General features: G+C 36.3%; 1 protein-coding gene across 2 annotated transcripts in view; it reads right to left on the bottom strand.

Moving 5' to 3' along the window:
* The window catches only part of FCHSD2 (FCH and double SH3 domains 2), a 285,218-nt gene that overhangs the window by 54,293 nt on the left and 213,027 nt on the right, over window positions 1-17,898 (bottom strand). For both annotated transcript variants that reach the window (XM_044258593.1, XM_044258594.1), the window contains exon 9: window positions 11,870-11,992. In XM_044258593.1, the coding sequence (XP_044114528.1) occupies window positions 11,870-11,992 (123 nt within the window). The remainder of the gene's footprint in view (window positions 1-11,869; window positions 11,993-17,898) is intronic.

The following is a 17,898-nucleotide window of genomic DNA, read 5'->3' as shown; positions in this document are numbered from 1 at the left end:
CCTATTTTCTCAATAGTCTAAATATGGAAAGTACTAGTTTAGAAACTAGCCCAGATTGTAGGACTAGATAATAGGCAATATTTTAAGACAGCAAAAAGATAGCAATTATGCAAAAAGTTGCTCTTTTTAATGAGGGCAGTAGGATGAAAGCAGGGAAGCACATTAGTCCCTTAGGTCTCTCCCAGCTATAAAGTTCTGTAGACCTCTTAAAGTCTGCTATATGGAGACTGTTACCTACTAGGAAACTTCCAGATAACCCCATCCATAGCATAAAATAGTATTAAAACAATTTTTTAAAAGTAGGCACCAGGCTCAAAGTGGGGGTTGAACTCACGACTCCGAGATCAAAAGCCACATGCTCTACTGACTGTGCCAGCAGACACTGCACAAAATAGTATTTTTATAGTACTTCTTGACATCATTTCTAGGAAATCACATTTTTTTTAAGGTCTTTTTTTTTTTTTCAGTTTAAACTAATCTCTATTCCCAACTGTGGCTGGAACCTACAACCCCAAGATTAATCAGTTGTGCACTCCACAGAGCCAGTCAGTTACCCCTAGAAGGTTACATTCTAACTACCATCTTAAAGCATACCAGGGAATTCAAATAGAAGGGGAACTCCAATACACAGAAGGTAGCAAAACAAATAGTACAGAAAGACAGCCATCTGAAGAGACTTCACTGCACTATATACTGGGAAAAGAGTGGAAATCAGCAACATTTGATCATGCAGAAACCCATTTTCCATTTTGCTACAGGGCTTACCCTTCACTTATTTTCCATTAGCACCTCTGCAGAGGATGGGCAAAAGAAGAAAAGTTTAAAGTAGCTCTGTAGCTATACCTTAGTAGTTCTCGGAAAAAGAGTTTATTGAAGAGATAGAGAAAGGAGGGGTTATATTTTACATTTTATTTATCAACACAAACCCAGTTCCCTACTGCCCATTCAACAACCATTTACTGAGGGCTTATCAAGCCCAGTGTTAAATGCAGAGGTGAGGGTGAAGTATAGATGAATAAAGATGAAACAAGGTTAGCATCTTCAAGGAATTTATAATCTGGAAAGTGGGAGAACCAGACAGTACACAATTAAATACACTGTGGAAGTATGTAGAGGGTTCTAGGAGAAACAAAAGAGGGTGAGGAGAGCTTGGCAGAATTCTGTCAGGCAAGGCTGGCTGAATAAACATATTCTCAAAGGGAAGTGCTTTTTATTTTCCCTGGATTCTAGTTTTAAGCTGTGAAAACTCTTGATACACCCGAGAGCCTCATTAATCACCATGCAGAAAAAGCTAAGAGGATCACCCCTCTAGTTATAACCTTTTTAGATTTTTAACTTCATTACAACATATATAAAAGTAGAGACAACAAACCCACCTGCCTCTTCCACCCCCAACTATACTGAAGCAAGTCTCAGACATATCTTTTCATCCATAAATAATTCAGTATGATATCTAAAAGACAAGGACTGTTTTAAAAACCCTACCCATATTAAAATTCACAATAAATGCTTATAAAACAACCAGTAAGTGTTCAAGTTTCCCTGATTATTTGATATTTTTAAGTTTTTCGGATCAGGATCAAAATAAGGCACCCACGGTGCAGGTGGATGATGTTGCTTAGGTTTCTTTTCATATAGAGGCTCCTTCCTTCTTCCACCTCTTTTTTCCTCTCTTTCAGTTTGCTGAAGAAAACTGTGTTTTTGTCCTGTAGCATTTCCCACAGTCTGAATTTTGTTGACTGCATCCTTGTAGTTTTCTGTTTTCTGTATGTCCTATAAGTTGATGCTTGATTGCATTCAGCGTTTTTTGTTTTTCTTGCAAGGTGAGGTTTACTTCCATGAGGAGGCTTGCCTCTGATTTACCCCTTTTTAAATGATATTAACCACTAGAGTGGGCTGAATAGTGGCCCCTAAAAATGTATGTCCATGTCCTAAGCCCTGGAACCTGTGAATGTTACCTCATTTGCAAAAGGACCTTTGCAGATGTAACCAGATTAAAGATGTTGAAATCATTCCAGATTCCCTTGATGGGCCCTAAATCCAATGATAAGAATCTGTATAAAAGACACACAGAAGATAACACAGAAGGAAAGCCAGTGTGACCATGGTAGCAGAGATCAGAGTAATGTGGATACAAGTGAAAGAAGCCTATAGCCACCAGAAGCTGGGAGAGCCAAGCACTGATTCTCCCCTAAAACGGTTTGAGGGCATGTAGCTATGCCCATCCTTTGATTTTGACTTCAGGGCTTCCGAACTCAGAGGGAATAAATTTCTGTTGTTTTAAGCCACCTAGTCTATGGTAATTTGTATAATAGCCCTATGAAACCAATATAACAGGTCTATGATGATAAATGCCTAAATCTGTTGGAGGATGCAAGAACTATAGATTTTTTTCTCCTTTTTCTTATTATTCTAAACAAGGAATTCAATAATTTCCTTTTCATTTATTAGCTGGAATAATTTAGGAAAGGAACTTTGCAAGTTGACTATTTAATTACCTAGAGGTATAGCTTGTATAAGGAAGGCAAAATAAACAGTTAATTCTTTCCTTTTATTATCTAGTTTCCCAACTGAGTTGTTTCCCTAGAAACCTCCAAAGAATACTTAATTATAACTTTAATAAACTATTATTATGAAGACATGGCTTCAAAAATATTCAATGTGTTTTAGTTCACTGCAGTTAGCATCAGTGATGCTAAAATTACCTCATCTTTGGCCAGTAAGATCGCATCCTGAGTCCTTTAGACATGACCTAGTAGTTTCTGATAATTTTGCTGGTTTCTTTGGTTTCTATTACGACAAACATTTAAGGTTGATCTATTTCCTGCCCCAGACTTGCAGAATCGCACCTATTTTCCCTAAAAGCCTTGTCTCTTTCCCCCATCCCTAAATGAGAAGAGAAAGTATTTAGAAAACAAAATCTGGACACTAGAGGCACTAGGTTAGTCACTGGCCTTTTTCTCAAAGACTTTATTTAGAAAGGAAGTCACAAGGAGGTCCTATGTACCTCCTAATGCTGGCATCTTGCATAACTATAGCAAATATGAGAATCAGGAAATCAACTTTGGTACAAAGGATAGAGCTTATTTAGATTTCACCATTTATATTAACTGATTTGGGTGTATGTCTGTAGAGGTCTATGGAATTTTATCACATGTGTAGCTTCCTGTAACCAGCACCAGAATCAGATGGTTAACTGAACCACCCCCCAGACTCCCTTATGCTGTTCCATTGTAGCTATATCCACTCTTCTCATCCCTGATTTCTGGCAACCACGAACCTGTTGTCCAGCTCTTTAACATGTTAATTTACAAATATTATATGATGGACTCAGGCAGCACAGCTTTAAAAAAAAATATTTATTTATTAGAGAGAGAGAGAGTGTGCAAGCAGGGAGAGAGCCAGAGGGAGAGAGGGGATCTCAAGCAGACTCCCTGCTGAGCACAGAGCTCAGCAAGGGCTTGATCTCATGACCCTGAGATCACGATCTGAACCAAAATCACGAGTCAGAGGCTTAACTGACTGAACCATCCAGGCACCTGGGCACCTGTCTTTTTAAGATTGCCTTTTTATGGGGCACCTGGATGGCTCAGTGGGTTAAAGCCTGTACCTTCGGCTCAGGTCACGATCAGGGGTCCTGGGATCGAGCCCTGCATCGGGTTCTCTGCTCAGCAGGGAGCCTGCTCCCTCCTCTCTCTCTGCCTATCTCTATCTGTGAAATAAATAAATAAAATATTTTTTTTTTAAAAATTGCCTTTTTAAACTCAGCATAATTTCCTTGAAGTTCACTGCAGCTGTTGCATGTATGAACGGTTTGTTCCTTTTTATGCAGAATAGTATCCCACAGCATGGACATACCAAGTTCGTTTGATCCTTCATTCACCAAAGATCATTTAAACAATTTCTAGTTTTTTGGCTATTATGAATAAAACTACTATGAACATTTGTGTGCAAGTGTCTGTGTGAAAACAAATTTTCATTTTCCCTGGGATATACGTCCAGTCTCTCTTTAAAGGTGTTACTGAGGTATAACCAACATACTACAAACTGCATATTTAAAGTAAAACTTGTAAGTTTTAACACAGCTGTATACCTGTGAAAACATCATCATACCAAGATAATGAATATATTTCTCACTATCAAAGGTTTCTTTACCTTCCTTGTAATTCTTCCTTCTGTTCCCTTCCTGCCCACCTCTGTCATTCCTCATGACAACTGAGATAAAGCTTTAATACTTGTTATAGATGTATCTTTCAGCACCTAGCACAGTGACTTTGCCTAAAGTAGCATTCAATAAACAGATGTTTAAAAACACCGGTCTATCCAGTGTTCCAGTGCTGAGATTAAGTAAAAATAATACCCATATTAGGTGGCTGGGTGGCTCAGCCAGTTAAGCATCTGCCTTTGGCTCAGGTCATGATCCCAAGGTCCTAGGATTGAACCCTGAGTTGGGCTCCCTGATTGGCTGGCAGTCTGCTTGCCCCTCTCCCTCTGCCCTGCTCAGTCTTTCTGTCTCTCTCTCTCTCTCTCTCAAGTAAATAAACTCTTTAAAAAAAAAAAAAAAGGAATACCCATATTGCCAATGCCTTCCTTATGTCATGCCTCTTTAGATATTTTTTCCCTAATTACCCTTTCATTACTTTTTTTTTTTAAAGATTTTATTTATTTATTTGACAGAGAGAGATCACAAGTAGGCAGAGAGGCAGGCAGAGAGAGAGAGAGGAGGAAGCAGGCTCCCTGCTGAGCAGAGAGCCCGATGCTGGACTCGATCTCAGGACCCTGAGATCATGACCTGAGCCGAAGGCAGCGGCTTAACCCACTGAGCCACCCAGGCGCCCACCCTTTCATTACTTTTAATATCACAAATATACTGTATATATGTATGTACTATGGCCCACTATAATATTTAACCCCTCCCTAAACATCTGGAAGCAATTTTTACTCCCTTAGGGCAATATCACCTCCTCTGAGAATGCATACTCTAGCATAAACCACCTTACTGAATTTTACCATTCATTCTCTTTTTCCTTTTAAATATTATTACTACATATGAAATATCTCAAAATATTATTTTCTTGGGTATTTTTGATCTCTAAATGGCATCTTAGTGTTTGTATTCTTTTGTAACTTGATTTTTTGTCAGCATCATATTTGTGAGTCTCATGCATTTTAATGCATGTACCTAGAGAGAGCTTTCAATTTTACTGCTGTGTGGTAATCCATTATTCAGCCTACTGTGGACAGCTGGATTCTAGCTTTTCCCAATCTTATAGAAGTTGTTATAAACATTTTTCCAAAAGTGGCCTCATACACATGTACAAGGGATTCTCTAGGATAATTTCTTAGGAGTGGCACTGCTGGGCCATAAGCTGCGTGCATCTTTAGATGAATGAGATAATGCCAAATGTTTACAACTGGATACAACACTTTGTACTCCCCAGGGCAGTCTATGATTTTGTTAGTCCATATTCTCACTAATATTCATTCCTGTCTATATTTTTGTTAATCTTATAGGTATAAAATAGAATCCCATGGTGGTTTTAATTTCTATTTCTTTAATTAATAATGAAGATTAGCATCTCTATTAGTTTCCTAGAGCTGCCAGAACAAAGTATCACAGACTGGTTGGCTTAAACAGCAGATTTATTTCCTCCCGGTTCTGGAGACTAGAAATCCAGAAGTAAGATTAAGGCGTCAGCAAAACTGGTTTCTTCTGAGGATCTCTTTTCTTGATTTGTAGACAGCCATCTTTTTCTAGTGTCTTCACACAGTCTTCCGTTTGTGTCCTAATCTCTTCATATAAAGACACCAGTCACCCTGGATTGGAGCCCACTCATACGACTTCATTTTACCTTAATAACCTCTTTAAAGGTCCTATCTCCAAACAATCTGAAGTAATAGGGATTAGGACTTCAACACATGAATTTTAGGGGGATTACAATTCAGTCTGTAACAGCATTTTTTATATGGAACAGCTATTAATATATTTTAGTCTGTGGAATATATGTTGTATGATATATCTGCGGCTCACTCCTTTTTACAGACAAATAATATTCCATTGTATGGATATACAAAATTTTATCTATCTAATCATCAGCTGATGGACATTTACGTTTCAACTTATTGGTTATTATGAATAATGCTGTTTTCAACACCTATATATGATTTTTTGTTTTAATACCTGTTTTCAATTCTCTTGAAATGAAAGTGCTGAGTCATACGGTAACTCTAAGTTTCACTTTTGAGAAACTGTTTTCCACAGTGGCTGCACCATTTTATATTCCTATCAACAATGCTTGAGGATTATAATTTCTCCATATCCTTGCTAACGCTTGTTTGTTATTTTCTCTGTGTGTTTGTTTTTTTTTAAATTATTAAAGCTACCCCAGTGGGTAAAAAATGATATTTTGCTGTGGTTTTGATTTCCATTTCTCTAATGACTAATTATGTTAAACATCTTTTTATGTGCTTATTGGCCATTTGTATATATATGTGTGTGTGTATATATATATATATATATATATATATTTTTTTTTTTTTAAAAGATTATTTGAGGGAGAGTGAGCAAGCAAGCAGGGGGAAGGGCAGAGCAAGAGGGAGAGAATCACAAGCAGACTCCCCACTTCATGTGGAGCCAAAGACGGGGCTCAGTCTCATGATCTGTAAGATCATGACCTGAGCTGAAACCAAGAGCTGGATGCTTAATGCACTGAACTACTTAGGTGCCCCTGTGTATCTTCTTTAGACAAATGTCTATTCAGGTCCTTTGCTCATTTTTAAGTTGGGTCATTTGTCTTTTTGTTGAGTTGTAACAGTTCTTTATATTTTCTAGATTTTAAAACCTTATTAGACAAATGATTGTAAATAATTTTAAATAATTATTATAAATAATTTTCCCCTCCCATGGGCTGTCCATTCCATATTCTTGATAATGTTCTTTGATACACAAAAGTTTTTACTTTGAAGAAGTCCACTTTTCTCTTTTTTCCTTTGGTTGCTTGTGTTTTAATATTAAAACTAAAAACTTATTCCCAAATCTAAGGTCATAAAGATTATTACCTCTATGCTTTCTTCTATAGTTTTAGGTCATTGATTCATTTTAAGTTAATTTTTTTCCTTTCTTTAAGATTTTATTTATTTGACAGAGAGAGAGAGAGTGCAAGCGAGTGCACAAGCAGGGGGAGTGGCAGAGGGAGAGGGAGAAGCAGAGCAAGGAACTTGAGGCGGGGCTCCATCCCAGGACCCTGGGATCATGACCTGAGCCTAAGGCAGATGTTTAACTAATTGAGCCACCAAGTTACCCTTTGAGTTAATTTTTGTATTTGGAATGAGGCAGGGTGTCAGCTTCACTCTTTGCATGTGGTTATCCTGTTGTCTCAGCACCTTTTGTTGAAAAGACTTTCTTCACTAAATGGCTTTGGAAACCTTGTTGAACATCAACTGGCCAACAGATGTTTGGGCTTATTTTGGGTTCTTGATTCTATTTCATTGGTCTCTATGTCTATCCTTTTGCCACACTATTTTGATTAATTTTGCAGTAAGCTTTGAAACTGGGAAGTGGGAGACCTTCAACTTTGTTTTGTTTTCAATGTTGTTTTTGGCTATTGAGGGTCCCTTAGAGTTCCACATGAGTCTCAGGACTGGCTTTTCAATTCCTGCAAAAAAAAAGGCTATTGAAAATTTGATAGGGAACGACTGAATCTGTAGAATGCTTTAGGGAATACTGCAATATTAGTAAAATGAAATCTTTCAATTCATAAATATTTATTATTTCCATTTATTTAGGTCCTTTTTCATTTCTTTCAGCAATGTTTTATAGCTTCTCAATGTACAAGTCTTTCAATCCCTTATTTAAATTTATTTGTGGTATTTTATTCTTCAGATACTATCACAGTTGGAATTGTTTTCTTAATTTTCTTTTGGTTTATTCATTGATGGGAGTATAGAAACACAACTGATTTTTGTGTTTTGATCTTATACCTGTAACTTTTGCTGAATTCATTTATCAGCTCTAGTACTTTTTTTGTCATTTCTATAGTATTTTCTATTTATGTCATCTGCAAATACAGATAATTTTACTTCTTCCCTTTTAATTTGGATGCCTTCTTCTTTTTTTTTTTTTTTTAAGATTTTACTCATTTATTTGAGAGAGAGGGAGCGCATGCTCAAGCAAGCACAAGCAGAGGAAAGAAGAGGGGCAGAGGGAAGAGAAACAGACTTCCTGCTGGGCATGGAGCCAGACGCAGGGCTCAATCCCAGACCCCACTATCATGACCTGAGCTAATTAGATGATCAACCAACAATCCAACTAGGTGCCCCATTTTTTTTTTTCCTTGACTAACTGATCTGACTAGGACTTCCAGTACAGTGGGGGAAAATGGGCATCTCTGTCTTGTTTCTTATCTCAGGAGGGAAAGGTTTCACATTTTTACCACTGAGCCCGATATTAACCACAGGTTTTTCATAAATCCCTTCTATCTGTTAAGGAAGTTTCCTTCTATTCCTAATTTGTGTTTTTATCATAAAAGAATGTTTAATTTTGTCAAATGTTTTTCTGTGTCTTTTTTTTCCCACTTTGTTTTTTGAGAGGATCATGTAGTTTTCCCCTTCGTTTTATTACACTTACTTTTTTGCTTAGCCTTCAAAGTGTTAAGAATGGCAATAATAGACATTTAATTTCCAAAGAAATATAGAAAAACACTCCGTTTTCTAAATTGTTTAAAGAGCTATGTTACTAATTAGTAGGAGTTTTCTTATGCAGATAGAAAGTAAGCACACATGAATGAACTATAAAGACCAGCAGAACTATCTTGGAGTTACTATCCTAGAGAAAATATTTATGACACCATCTGCTTCAGTTACATATACAAAGCATTTCATAAAATATTAAGGAGAAAAGCAAGCGTCATAAATAATTAAAATTTAAAAAAGCTCCTAGGGCCAGGTGTTTCCCTTCAGGGGATGAAAGATATAGAGAACACTGTAACAGCTACAGTGTGTCAATATGGATTACCCCTAAAGTATTTTTGAAAATACATACAGTTACAATTTAGATATGGTGGGGGAAGGGGGAATAAGCTCCTTCCCCAAGAAGACAAAGTAATAATGGTGGAGGTTAAAACCTAGAGTTTCAAACTTCTATCTGGGTTATCAGATCACTGTGTTTCTTTTAGCAGTATAATAAGAATAGCATAACAAATTCTTTGTAACAGAAAAGCACATGGAATAAAATGGAGTTATGAGCCCTTCTGGTATTTGGAACAAAAGGGCTCATCTCCCCTAGTTACATCATTCTTACTTGCAATCTAAACAGAAGAGTATTTCATTTATTCCTTATCCCTGGTAAGCAAAATGTTCATACAAGTGACTGAAAAGGAAAATGAAAGCTTATCTCTTTATGTGTCCAAATCAGTTTATACATTTTAAATTCATTTTCTGTGTAAATAATACAAGTTAGAGAGATAACATGGTATAGTAGCAGAGCAAAGAAAAGTGCAACATGTGAGTGTGCAACCTCAGGCAGCCACATAAGTGTCCTGAGTCCATTTTCTGCGCTATATAATGGGCATCAGAGTACCAACCTCAAAGGATGTGTTAAAAACTCCTAGAAAATTAAGTGCCGTGTAAAATATTAGTTATTTTTTAAGACTATACACTTACCAGCTTTACAAACTATATCCAATCTAACTTATTCTCAGAAAAAGAGATCTCAGACAGTTTTGTCAGAGGGCAATCTCTCTGATAAAATTAGAATGTAATAAAATAAAATAAATAATTTCTAATAAAATTAGAAATGAAAAATGTTACCCCACTACATACTCCCACTGAATGAAAACTGGGAAAACTCATTTCTTAAATAATTCATGGGTTAATAAGGGGGAAAAACATGTAGAAACAACAAACAGCCCTAAATAGTTTTAAATTACTTGAAAACAAGAAAGACTAAAACAGGATCTAATACAAAACAAGCTTGAAAAAAAAAGCACATAAGCTGCAATAAAGTAGAAGGAAATAACAAATAGAAAGGCAGAAATTAAAGAAATAAACAACATGGAGAAACAGAACAAAAGTTGACTCTTAAAAGAGATTAATAAAATAGACTGGTAAATCTGATCAACATGAGAGAAAGTACAAACAATATTAGAAATGAAAAAGGAGACAACTGTAGAGGCGCACAAGTTTATACACAAATATACACCATCAAATTTGATAAATGAAATGGACGATTGTCAAGGAAAGTATAAGTTACTAAAAAGTGCTAAAAAAGGAAAAGAAACTCTGAATGGACCAATGAATATAAAACATTTGGTCACTAGTCAAAAACCAACCACTCCATAAATGGAACAAATCCAAGATGTTTTTATAGACTCTTTCCTCTAACATTATCTTATGGAAAATGTCAAATATACATAACATTAAAAGAAAAAGAACTGTATGAAAACACCTATATACCCACTACCTAGATTCTTCAATCGACAATTTTCTTTACTCTCTCTATTTTCTTTAAAGACTTTATTTACTTATTTGAGAGAGAGAGAGAGAGAGAGCACCTGCTCGCACACACAAGCAGGGGGAACAGCAGAAGGAGGGGCAGAGGGTGAGGGAGAAGCAGACTCCTTGCTGAGCAGGGAGCCCAGTGCGGTACTTGATCCCAGGAGTCTGGGACCAACACCTGAGCTGAAGGCAGACACTTAACTTTGAGCTGCACCGATACCCCTAAGTAACATTTTTTTACATTTCCTTTCACACAACTATCCATCTTTCTGCCCAGCCTTCTTTCCATGCATCAATCCCTTTATATCTTGTATTAGGTTGTGGAGAGTAAAAATAAAGGAAAATAGAAGTATGACAGGATTTCAAAGCACCAGACTAGTGATCTTTATATTTCCATATTAACTTTATATTTTGAATTTAAAAAAAAATAGAATTAGAGCTATGGTACACTGAAAACAAGAATATATACATAATGACGTGTTTAAGAAGAAGAGTCTATGACTCTTCTTAAGAAACCCTGATTCTTTTCCAAACAATATCTTAAGGTATTAGCCAGTTCCTGCTTCCCCTGCCAAAAAAGAGGACGAACTGGATCTTCAAAAATAGTCATTCTAAGATGAATATATTTTTACAAATGCATGCATTCAGTCAGGAGATATTTGCTATGCATTTATCGGAATAAAAATAACATTATTAATCACAAGAACAATTTATCTTCAAAAGGATAGTTTTTCTGTTGCAAAAAATTTTAATCTGTCAGATCCTAAGGAATTAAACACTTTTGTTTGTTTCCCTGCACACAGTGTGAACATGCCAGCAAAACTGCTAGATCTCAACACTTTTGAATCAAAAGATTACTATCAGAGTATGACAGCATATAAAAGGTAAGGTTAATTTTTTAAAAAAACAAGATTATTCACTTCTTTAATGATAATAAAATGTTACTTTTCCTTTTGTGCCCTTTTATTATTCACTTCTTTAATGATTATAAAATGTTACTTTTCCTTTTGTGCCCTTTTATTATTCTTTGCATTGAGACACGATCTTGTTGTCCCCCCATGAGTTGAGTGCATTCAAAAATTATTTTGAGTGGAAGGTAAAACTCTTTAAATCATTTCTTCTCAAAAGCAACATACATGGCAGCAGACTCATGTCCTGATCTAACTTGTATCATTACCTCCCTTTTTTCCACATTGTGCCAACTCGTCAAGGAGAAGAGAACACCTTCCAACTTCGTTAGAAGGAATACTGTTTCCAAGAAATTTGCCCTTTAAAAGCATTCTTTTAATGTATTGGTACCTTCATTTTATTTATATACGAAACATTTTAGGTTCTAAAATGGATAATACCATATATTACATTAAAGGTAGCTTACCTTGCTGGAGGTTTCTAATAAAAACTGGAATGTGTTCTGCACAGCTTGGCATGTCTCTAGCTCAGTTCGACTGAAGGCTATTAAATAATCCTTCAGGTGATCATACACATTTCCATCAAGAGCCTGTAAAACAGTAAACAAAAGCCAAAAAATTATGACAAAGCTCTGATATGTAATACCTAGTGTTCACAAGGTAAATTCAGTTTAAAATCCATTAATAATGAGTGGACAAAAGATAAAGATTATTATGAATGTGAACATGTAAACAGTAAACAATCACCTGGGAGAATGTTGAATCGTTCTAATGAATAGGAACTAAAAAAGAGAAAATTCAATATTGGTAAGGCTGTGGGAACAGAACAAAACTTGGAGACAAAGTGGCTAGGTTCCGATCTTCGTTTGTCTGCTTATTAACTTTGTCAACAACTGCTGTCACTTTATAACACAGTATGTGTGGGAGTTGAATGAAACAATGGATGTGAAAGGATCAAGGCATAGTGCCTGAAACAGAATAGACAATGCAAACATTAATCTCCTCCATTTCTTAAGATTTCATTTATTTATTTGACAGAGAGAAAGCAAGAGAGTGCAAGCTAGGGGAGTGGCTGAGTGAGAGAGAGAAGCAGGGAGCCTGACATGGGGCTCCATCCCAGGACTGCAGGATCATGACCGGAGCTGAAGGGAGATGCCTAACCTACTGAGCCACCCAGGCGCCCCTAATCTCCTCCATTTCTCCTCTTCCATTGTTGGTAGGATTATAAATTAGTATATTCTTACTGTAGAGCAGTCAGAGAAAAAAAAAACAATAGAAATCGTTTTAAAAAAGTGAATTGCAGGTACAGTTTTGGGGAAGAAATACCAATGAAATGTCTCTGAGGAGTTTTAAATACTCTTCAAGCATTTAGAGTAGGACTCACTGAAATTAAAAAAAAAAAAAAGAAAAAAGAAAACCCACCATCATGTATAATGACTAAAATATACATGGCAACAAAAACTGTGTTAACTATAGTTACAAAAGCATAAATAAATAATTTAATGTTAAAAAAAGGAGAACCAGTAGCATACATATTAGTAACAACTATGGGCAAAATCTATCTATCATCATCATAATCATCACTATCATCATCTAAAAAGGTCTGGACTCTTGCCAATCAATGGAGGTCTTCTTAAAAATCAAGGCAAAATTTGTACAATATAAAATCCACCAACTCAGCTATTTTAAAGTATACTATTCCTTTGCTTTTAGTACGTTCACAATATTGTACAACTATCACTACTACCTAATTCCAGCACATCTGCACTGACCCAAAAGAAATCTCCCAATATCCATTGGGTGGTGACTGCCATGTCCCCCCATATCCCCACCTATGGCAACCACTAATCTTTCTATTTCTATGGATTCACCTATTCTAGACATTTAATATAAATAGAATCATAGAACATATGTCATTTTGTGCTTGCCTCTGTTATGTAGCATAATGTTTCCAAAGTTCATCATTGTATTAATAGTTCAATTCTTTTATGGCCAAATAATATTCCATTGTATGGATAAACCACATTCTGTTTGCTCCATTCATAGGCTTATGGTCATTTGGGTTGTTTTCACTTTTCAGCCATTATGGATAATGGTGCTATGAACCTTTATGTAGAAGTTTTTATTTGAACATCTGTTTCCAATTTTCTGGGGTATATGCCTACTTGTGGAATTGCTGGGTCCTATGGTAATTCCCTGTCTAACTATTTGAGGAACTGCCAAACTTTTTTACAGTAGCTGCACCATTTTACATCCCCATTAGCAATGTATGAAGGTTCTAATTTCTCTAAATCTTCTCCAACACTTTTAATTTTGTTTCTTTTTAAAAAATTATTCAAGCCATCTTAGCAGTATTTCATTGTGGTTTTGACTTGCATTTATCTAATGACTAATAATGTTAAGTATCTTTTCATGTGCTTATTGGCCATATCTTTATTGTCCTTGGAGAAATGTCTATTCAAGTCTTTCACTCATTTTTAATTGGGTTGTTTGTCTTTTTGTTGTGGAATTTTAATTGTACTTCATATATTTGGATACATATATTTTATGAGATGTATGACTTCCAAATATGTTCTATTTTGTGGGCTTTTTCACTTTCTCGATACTGTCCTTTGATGCACAAAAGTTCTTATTCTGATGAAGCCTAATTTAGCTATTTTTCTTTTATTGCTTGTATTTTGGTATCACATCTAAGAATCCTCAATGGAGGTTTTATAGTAGATAAATTCTTTGTACATCTTATGTTTGGCTCTTCTATTAAATTTTTACTCTAAAAACAGATTTTTAAAAAGATTTATTTATTAGAGAGAGAGTGCAAGCGTGCATCCATGCGAGTGGGGGAAGGGTCAGAGGGAGAGAATATCCAAACAGACTGCTTGGGCATGGGGCCCTATGCTGAGAATGGGGCCCTATGCGGGGCTTGATCCCACGACCCTGAGATTTTTGTGACCTGAGCCGAAACCTAAAGTTGGATGCTTAACTGACTGAGCCACCCAGGCACCCCTATAAAACTAATTTTTTAAAAGATTATTTATTTGAGAGACAGAGAGAATGAGAGGGCATTAGAAGGGACAGGTCAGAGGGAGAAACAGACTTCGCACCAAGCAGGGAGCCTGATGTGGGACTCGATCCCAGGACTCCAGGATCATGACCTGAGCCAAAGGCAGTTGCTTAACCAACTGAGCCACTCAGGTGCCCTATAAAACTGATTTTTAAAAAATACTCACATTCTATCCCCAAAGCAGAGTAACAGAGCTGCATGTTCTATAGCGCTTACACCACCAGATGGCACCATCAAGCACTTTAAATATAGGCTGTATAAATTCCTTAAAATTCCTTTCCATGAAGTTATGTAACAACCCCAGTGAGACTGCTGGTGTTGTCTGAATAAGAATTCCTAACTTAGGACATGCTTTTCATGAACTTGCTAAAAAAGAAATATATAAATTCTTCTAATATGGTTTTGTCTTAGAAATGCTCTTGGTAGGTGGTCTTAACTTCATATTTGCAGGAAACAAATGAGGCATTTTATTTAAACACAGCAAATAGGAAAAAAACAAAAACAAAAACCCCACACAGCAAATGGCAATACAGGCATCATGAGCTCCTAGCCTCCGAATTTCTGATTCAGTAGGCTGGGATGGGGGTAGGGGACTGAGAATTTTTATTTTCTAACAACTGCTGTTAGTCTGGGGACCATACTGTGAGAATCGCGGGACTAAATAGTTACTTCAGCTGATTAGGTTGAGCATTTATGTAGACTTAGATCCTGGTGACCCTGGAGGAGGAAGAGTGGCTAGAGCAGAGAAGTCTACCATCCTGAATAGGGTCAACAGCCCCAACACAGCAGGAGGGCAGATCAGCAGCTGTCTCTTCAACAGAATCATGCCAACATCAGAATTAGAGGCAGCATGCTGTAGCATGGGGAAGAACCTGAGTTCAGAAGTAAGTTGGATGTGGGTTAGAAGGCCAGCACTGCTACTTCATTCCTCATTTGGATGGTTTTCTCACTTGTAATTAGAGTAAGTGGGAATACTATATACTCCAAAGGCACATTGCGAAGATTAAACAAAGGAAGTGGCACAATGTTAATCTCCTTTCTTGCCTTCCTTCAAAGTCTTCAGTGGATTGGTCATATATTAGTAACTCTTAAAGCTAGGTAATGTGTACATTGGAGTTATTATGTAACTCTTTATTGCAGTATACATTGGCTATTTTCCATAAAAAAATAAAGATTAAATATCAGATGTGGAAAAAAAGTGATGCCATAATTTTATTTTCAATGGCTCCCACTGTATTTTTTGAAAAGTCAAAATTCTTAACTGTTATCTATGGCCCTTTACAATCTAGTCCCAAACTACCTCTGTAAGCACCATCTCTCATCACTGTTGTCTGCATTGTATTCTACTTCCCAACCACACTGAGCCATTTTAGAAAATGATACTTACTTTCATGTTTCCAATTAAGTTATTCTCTTGGCTTAGAATGTTCTCCTCCCACTCCCCAACTTCTCTTCATTCAAATAGTGATAATGATGGCTGACACAGGCATCTAACATTTACTAATGACATTTGACCTAAAGAAGGTGATCCCTGGGATGGAAGCTGAGTCCAAAATAGCCTATTCTTTACCTCCAAATGGCTATTCTTCCTACCAAATAGAGAAAGTCTATCTTCAGTAGAAGAGATTTACACCAACTCACAAGGAAAAGCAGTGATGAGAAATTTGGCAGAGAGAAGCTGGGAATAGGGGGCAGACGGGAGGGACAGGGAGTGTCCTTGGATTGGGTAGTTTTTGAGTAAGCACCCCTTTGCCCCTTCTATGATTGGCTACCGGAGCCAACAAATTCCCACTTTGGTCAAGCTACTTTGAGTTGTCTCTGTTATTTGCAATTAAGAGACTCCTCATTAAAGGGTAATGAATAATAACTGTAGCTTGTATTGGCCATACTATCTAAATTATTTCTTTTGAAAGTCGTAAGAAAAACTTTGATTCATCTAGGCAATTAACTACAAGTAACAACTAAATAGCTTGTCCTATATTCCTAGTTCTCTTCAATTAAACAAAAATAGAAGTTTGAAGTAGATAATTTTTATTACCAAATCACAAATGCATTCCAAAAGGAACATGTATTTCTTTTTTTTAAGATTTTATTTATGTATTTGAGAAAGAGCGCAACACAAGCATGAGCAGGGGCAAAAGAGAGGCAAAGGGAGAAGCAGACCTCCTGCCGGGCTGACGCAGGGGTCCATCCCAGGACCCTGAGATCATGCCTTGAGCCAAAGTCAGAGGCTTAACATGGACCGAACCACCCAAGTGCCCAGCTATACATGTATTTCTTGAAAACTCAAAGTTAAGAACTACTCAAAGCTTTCAATAAATGGCAAATGTGTCACAATGAGGGCATGCATGGTGAAGATGCATACGAACCCTGTCTAGCATTTAATGAGCAAGGCACAAGAATGTTCTAAGTACACTTGTTTGGTCATTTTCAAATGAGCACACGTGCACAATCTTCGATTAATACAGAGAGTTGTGTGAAGAGTCACAAATTTTGTAATGGTAATTACAATGATAAAGTGGAATTCATGTATTTCCTCAGAAATGGCAGGAGAGGGATTCTTTGGGGTTTATACAAATATGAGTTAATCTGGCAGAATGAGCTCCTTAGTCGTCTCCACTATGCAAAAATTTGGTAGGTAACCCAACCAAATATGTATTTTAAATCTAGTCAAAGTTCAAAAAAACCATTTGATACAAATTCCTAAGGGAAGAAGTCTGCAATGTCTCACTTGAGAAACCACAGGCCTTTGATCAGCAACATGTTTTAATGGTCTAGCAGTTTTTTAACTTAAAAAACTGAATTTGAATGCCTTTAAGCAGCCATGTTCCTTTCTGTTACCAAAGGAACAGATAACCAATGTTCCTTATACATTATTTTCCCTGTCCTCTTTACTCATTTGACCGACTTGATTTCTAAAATCAGTTGAGTTTGGGTTCCAAACTCATAATAGTAGATACAATTCAAAATAGTAAATAAATAAATAAATAAATAGTTGGGATATCTTGAAAGAAAAAATCAGAAATTTAAAATATAAGGATGTTCAGCTGAACTTTATTTTTTTTTCTATTTTTATTTTTTTTAAACAAGGAAGTATAAATTTCCTGGAACCTGAAGAGGAAAATTATGCTGAATTAGGAGTTAGGAGAAAGAAAATGTGTCATTTTTCTAAGCATTTCATGCAATGTTCCCTTACAGTGAGAACTTTAAACAGTGGCCTCCTTATTTAGATCCAGGAAGGGCAAAGATTCTCTAGTCATACAGTTATGTTGAAATCTCCTGAATTTCCTTAATGCAGCCTAGAAAGGCAAATTCTTCTAAGAGCAATGGGCATTCTGAAATAGTCTCTGATAATAGTCAAGGATATAAATACCAAGATGATGATAAATATGAACTCTCTTAAAATAAAATCATGGAATTTTATAGTCCTTTTTT

The sequence above is a fragment of the Neovison vison genome, chromosome 7 (assembly GCF_020171115.1).
Source record: "Neovison vison isolate M4711 chromosome 7, ASM_NN_V1, whole genome shotgun sequence".
NCBI classification, from domain to species: Eukaryota; Metazoa; Chordata; class Mammalia; order Carnivora; family Mustelidae; genus Neogale; species Neogale vison.
This window is presented reverse-complemented; position numbering and strand designations above follow the sequence as displayed.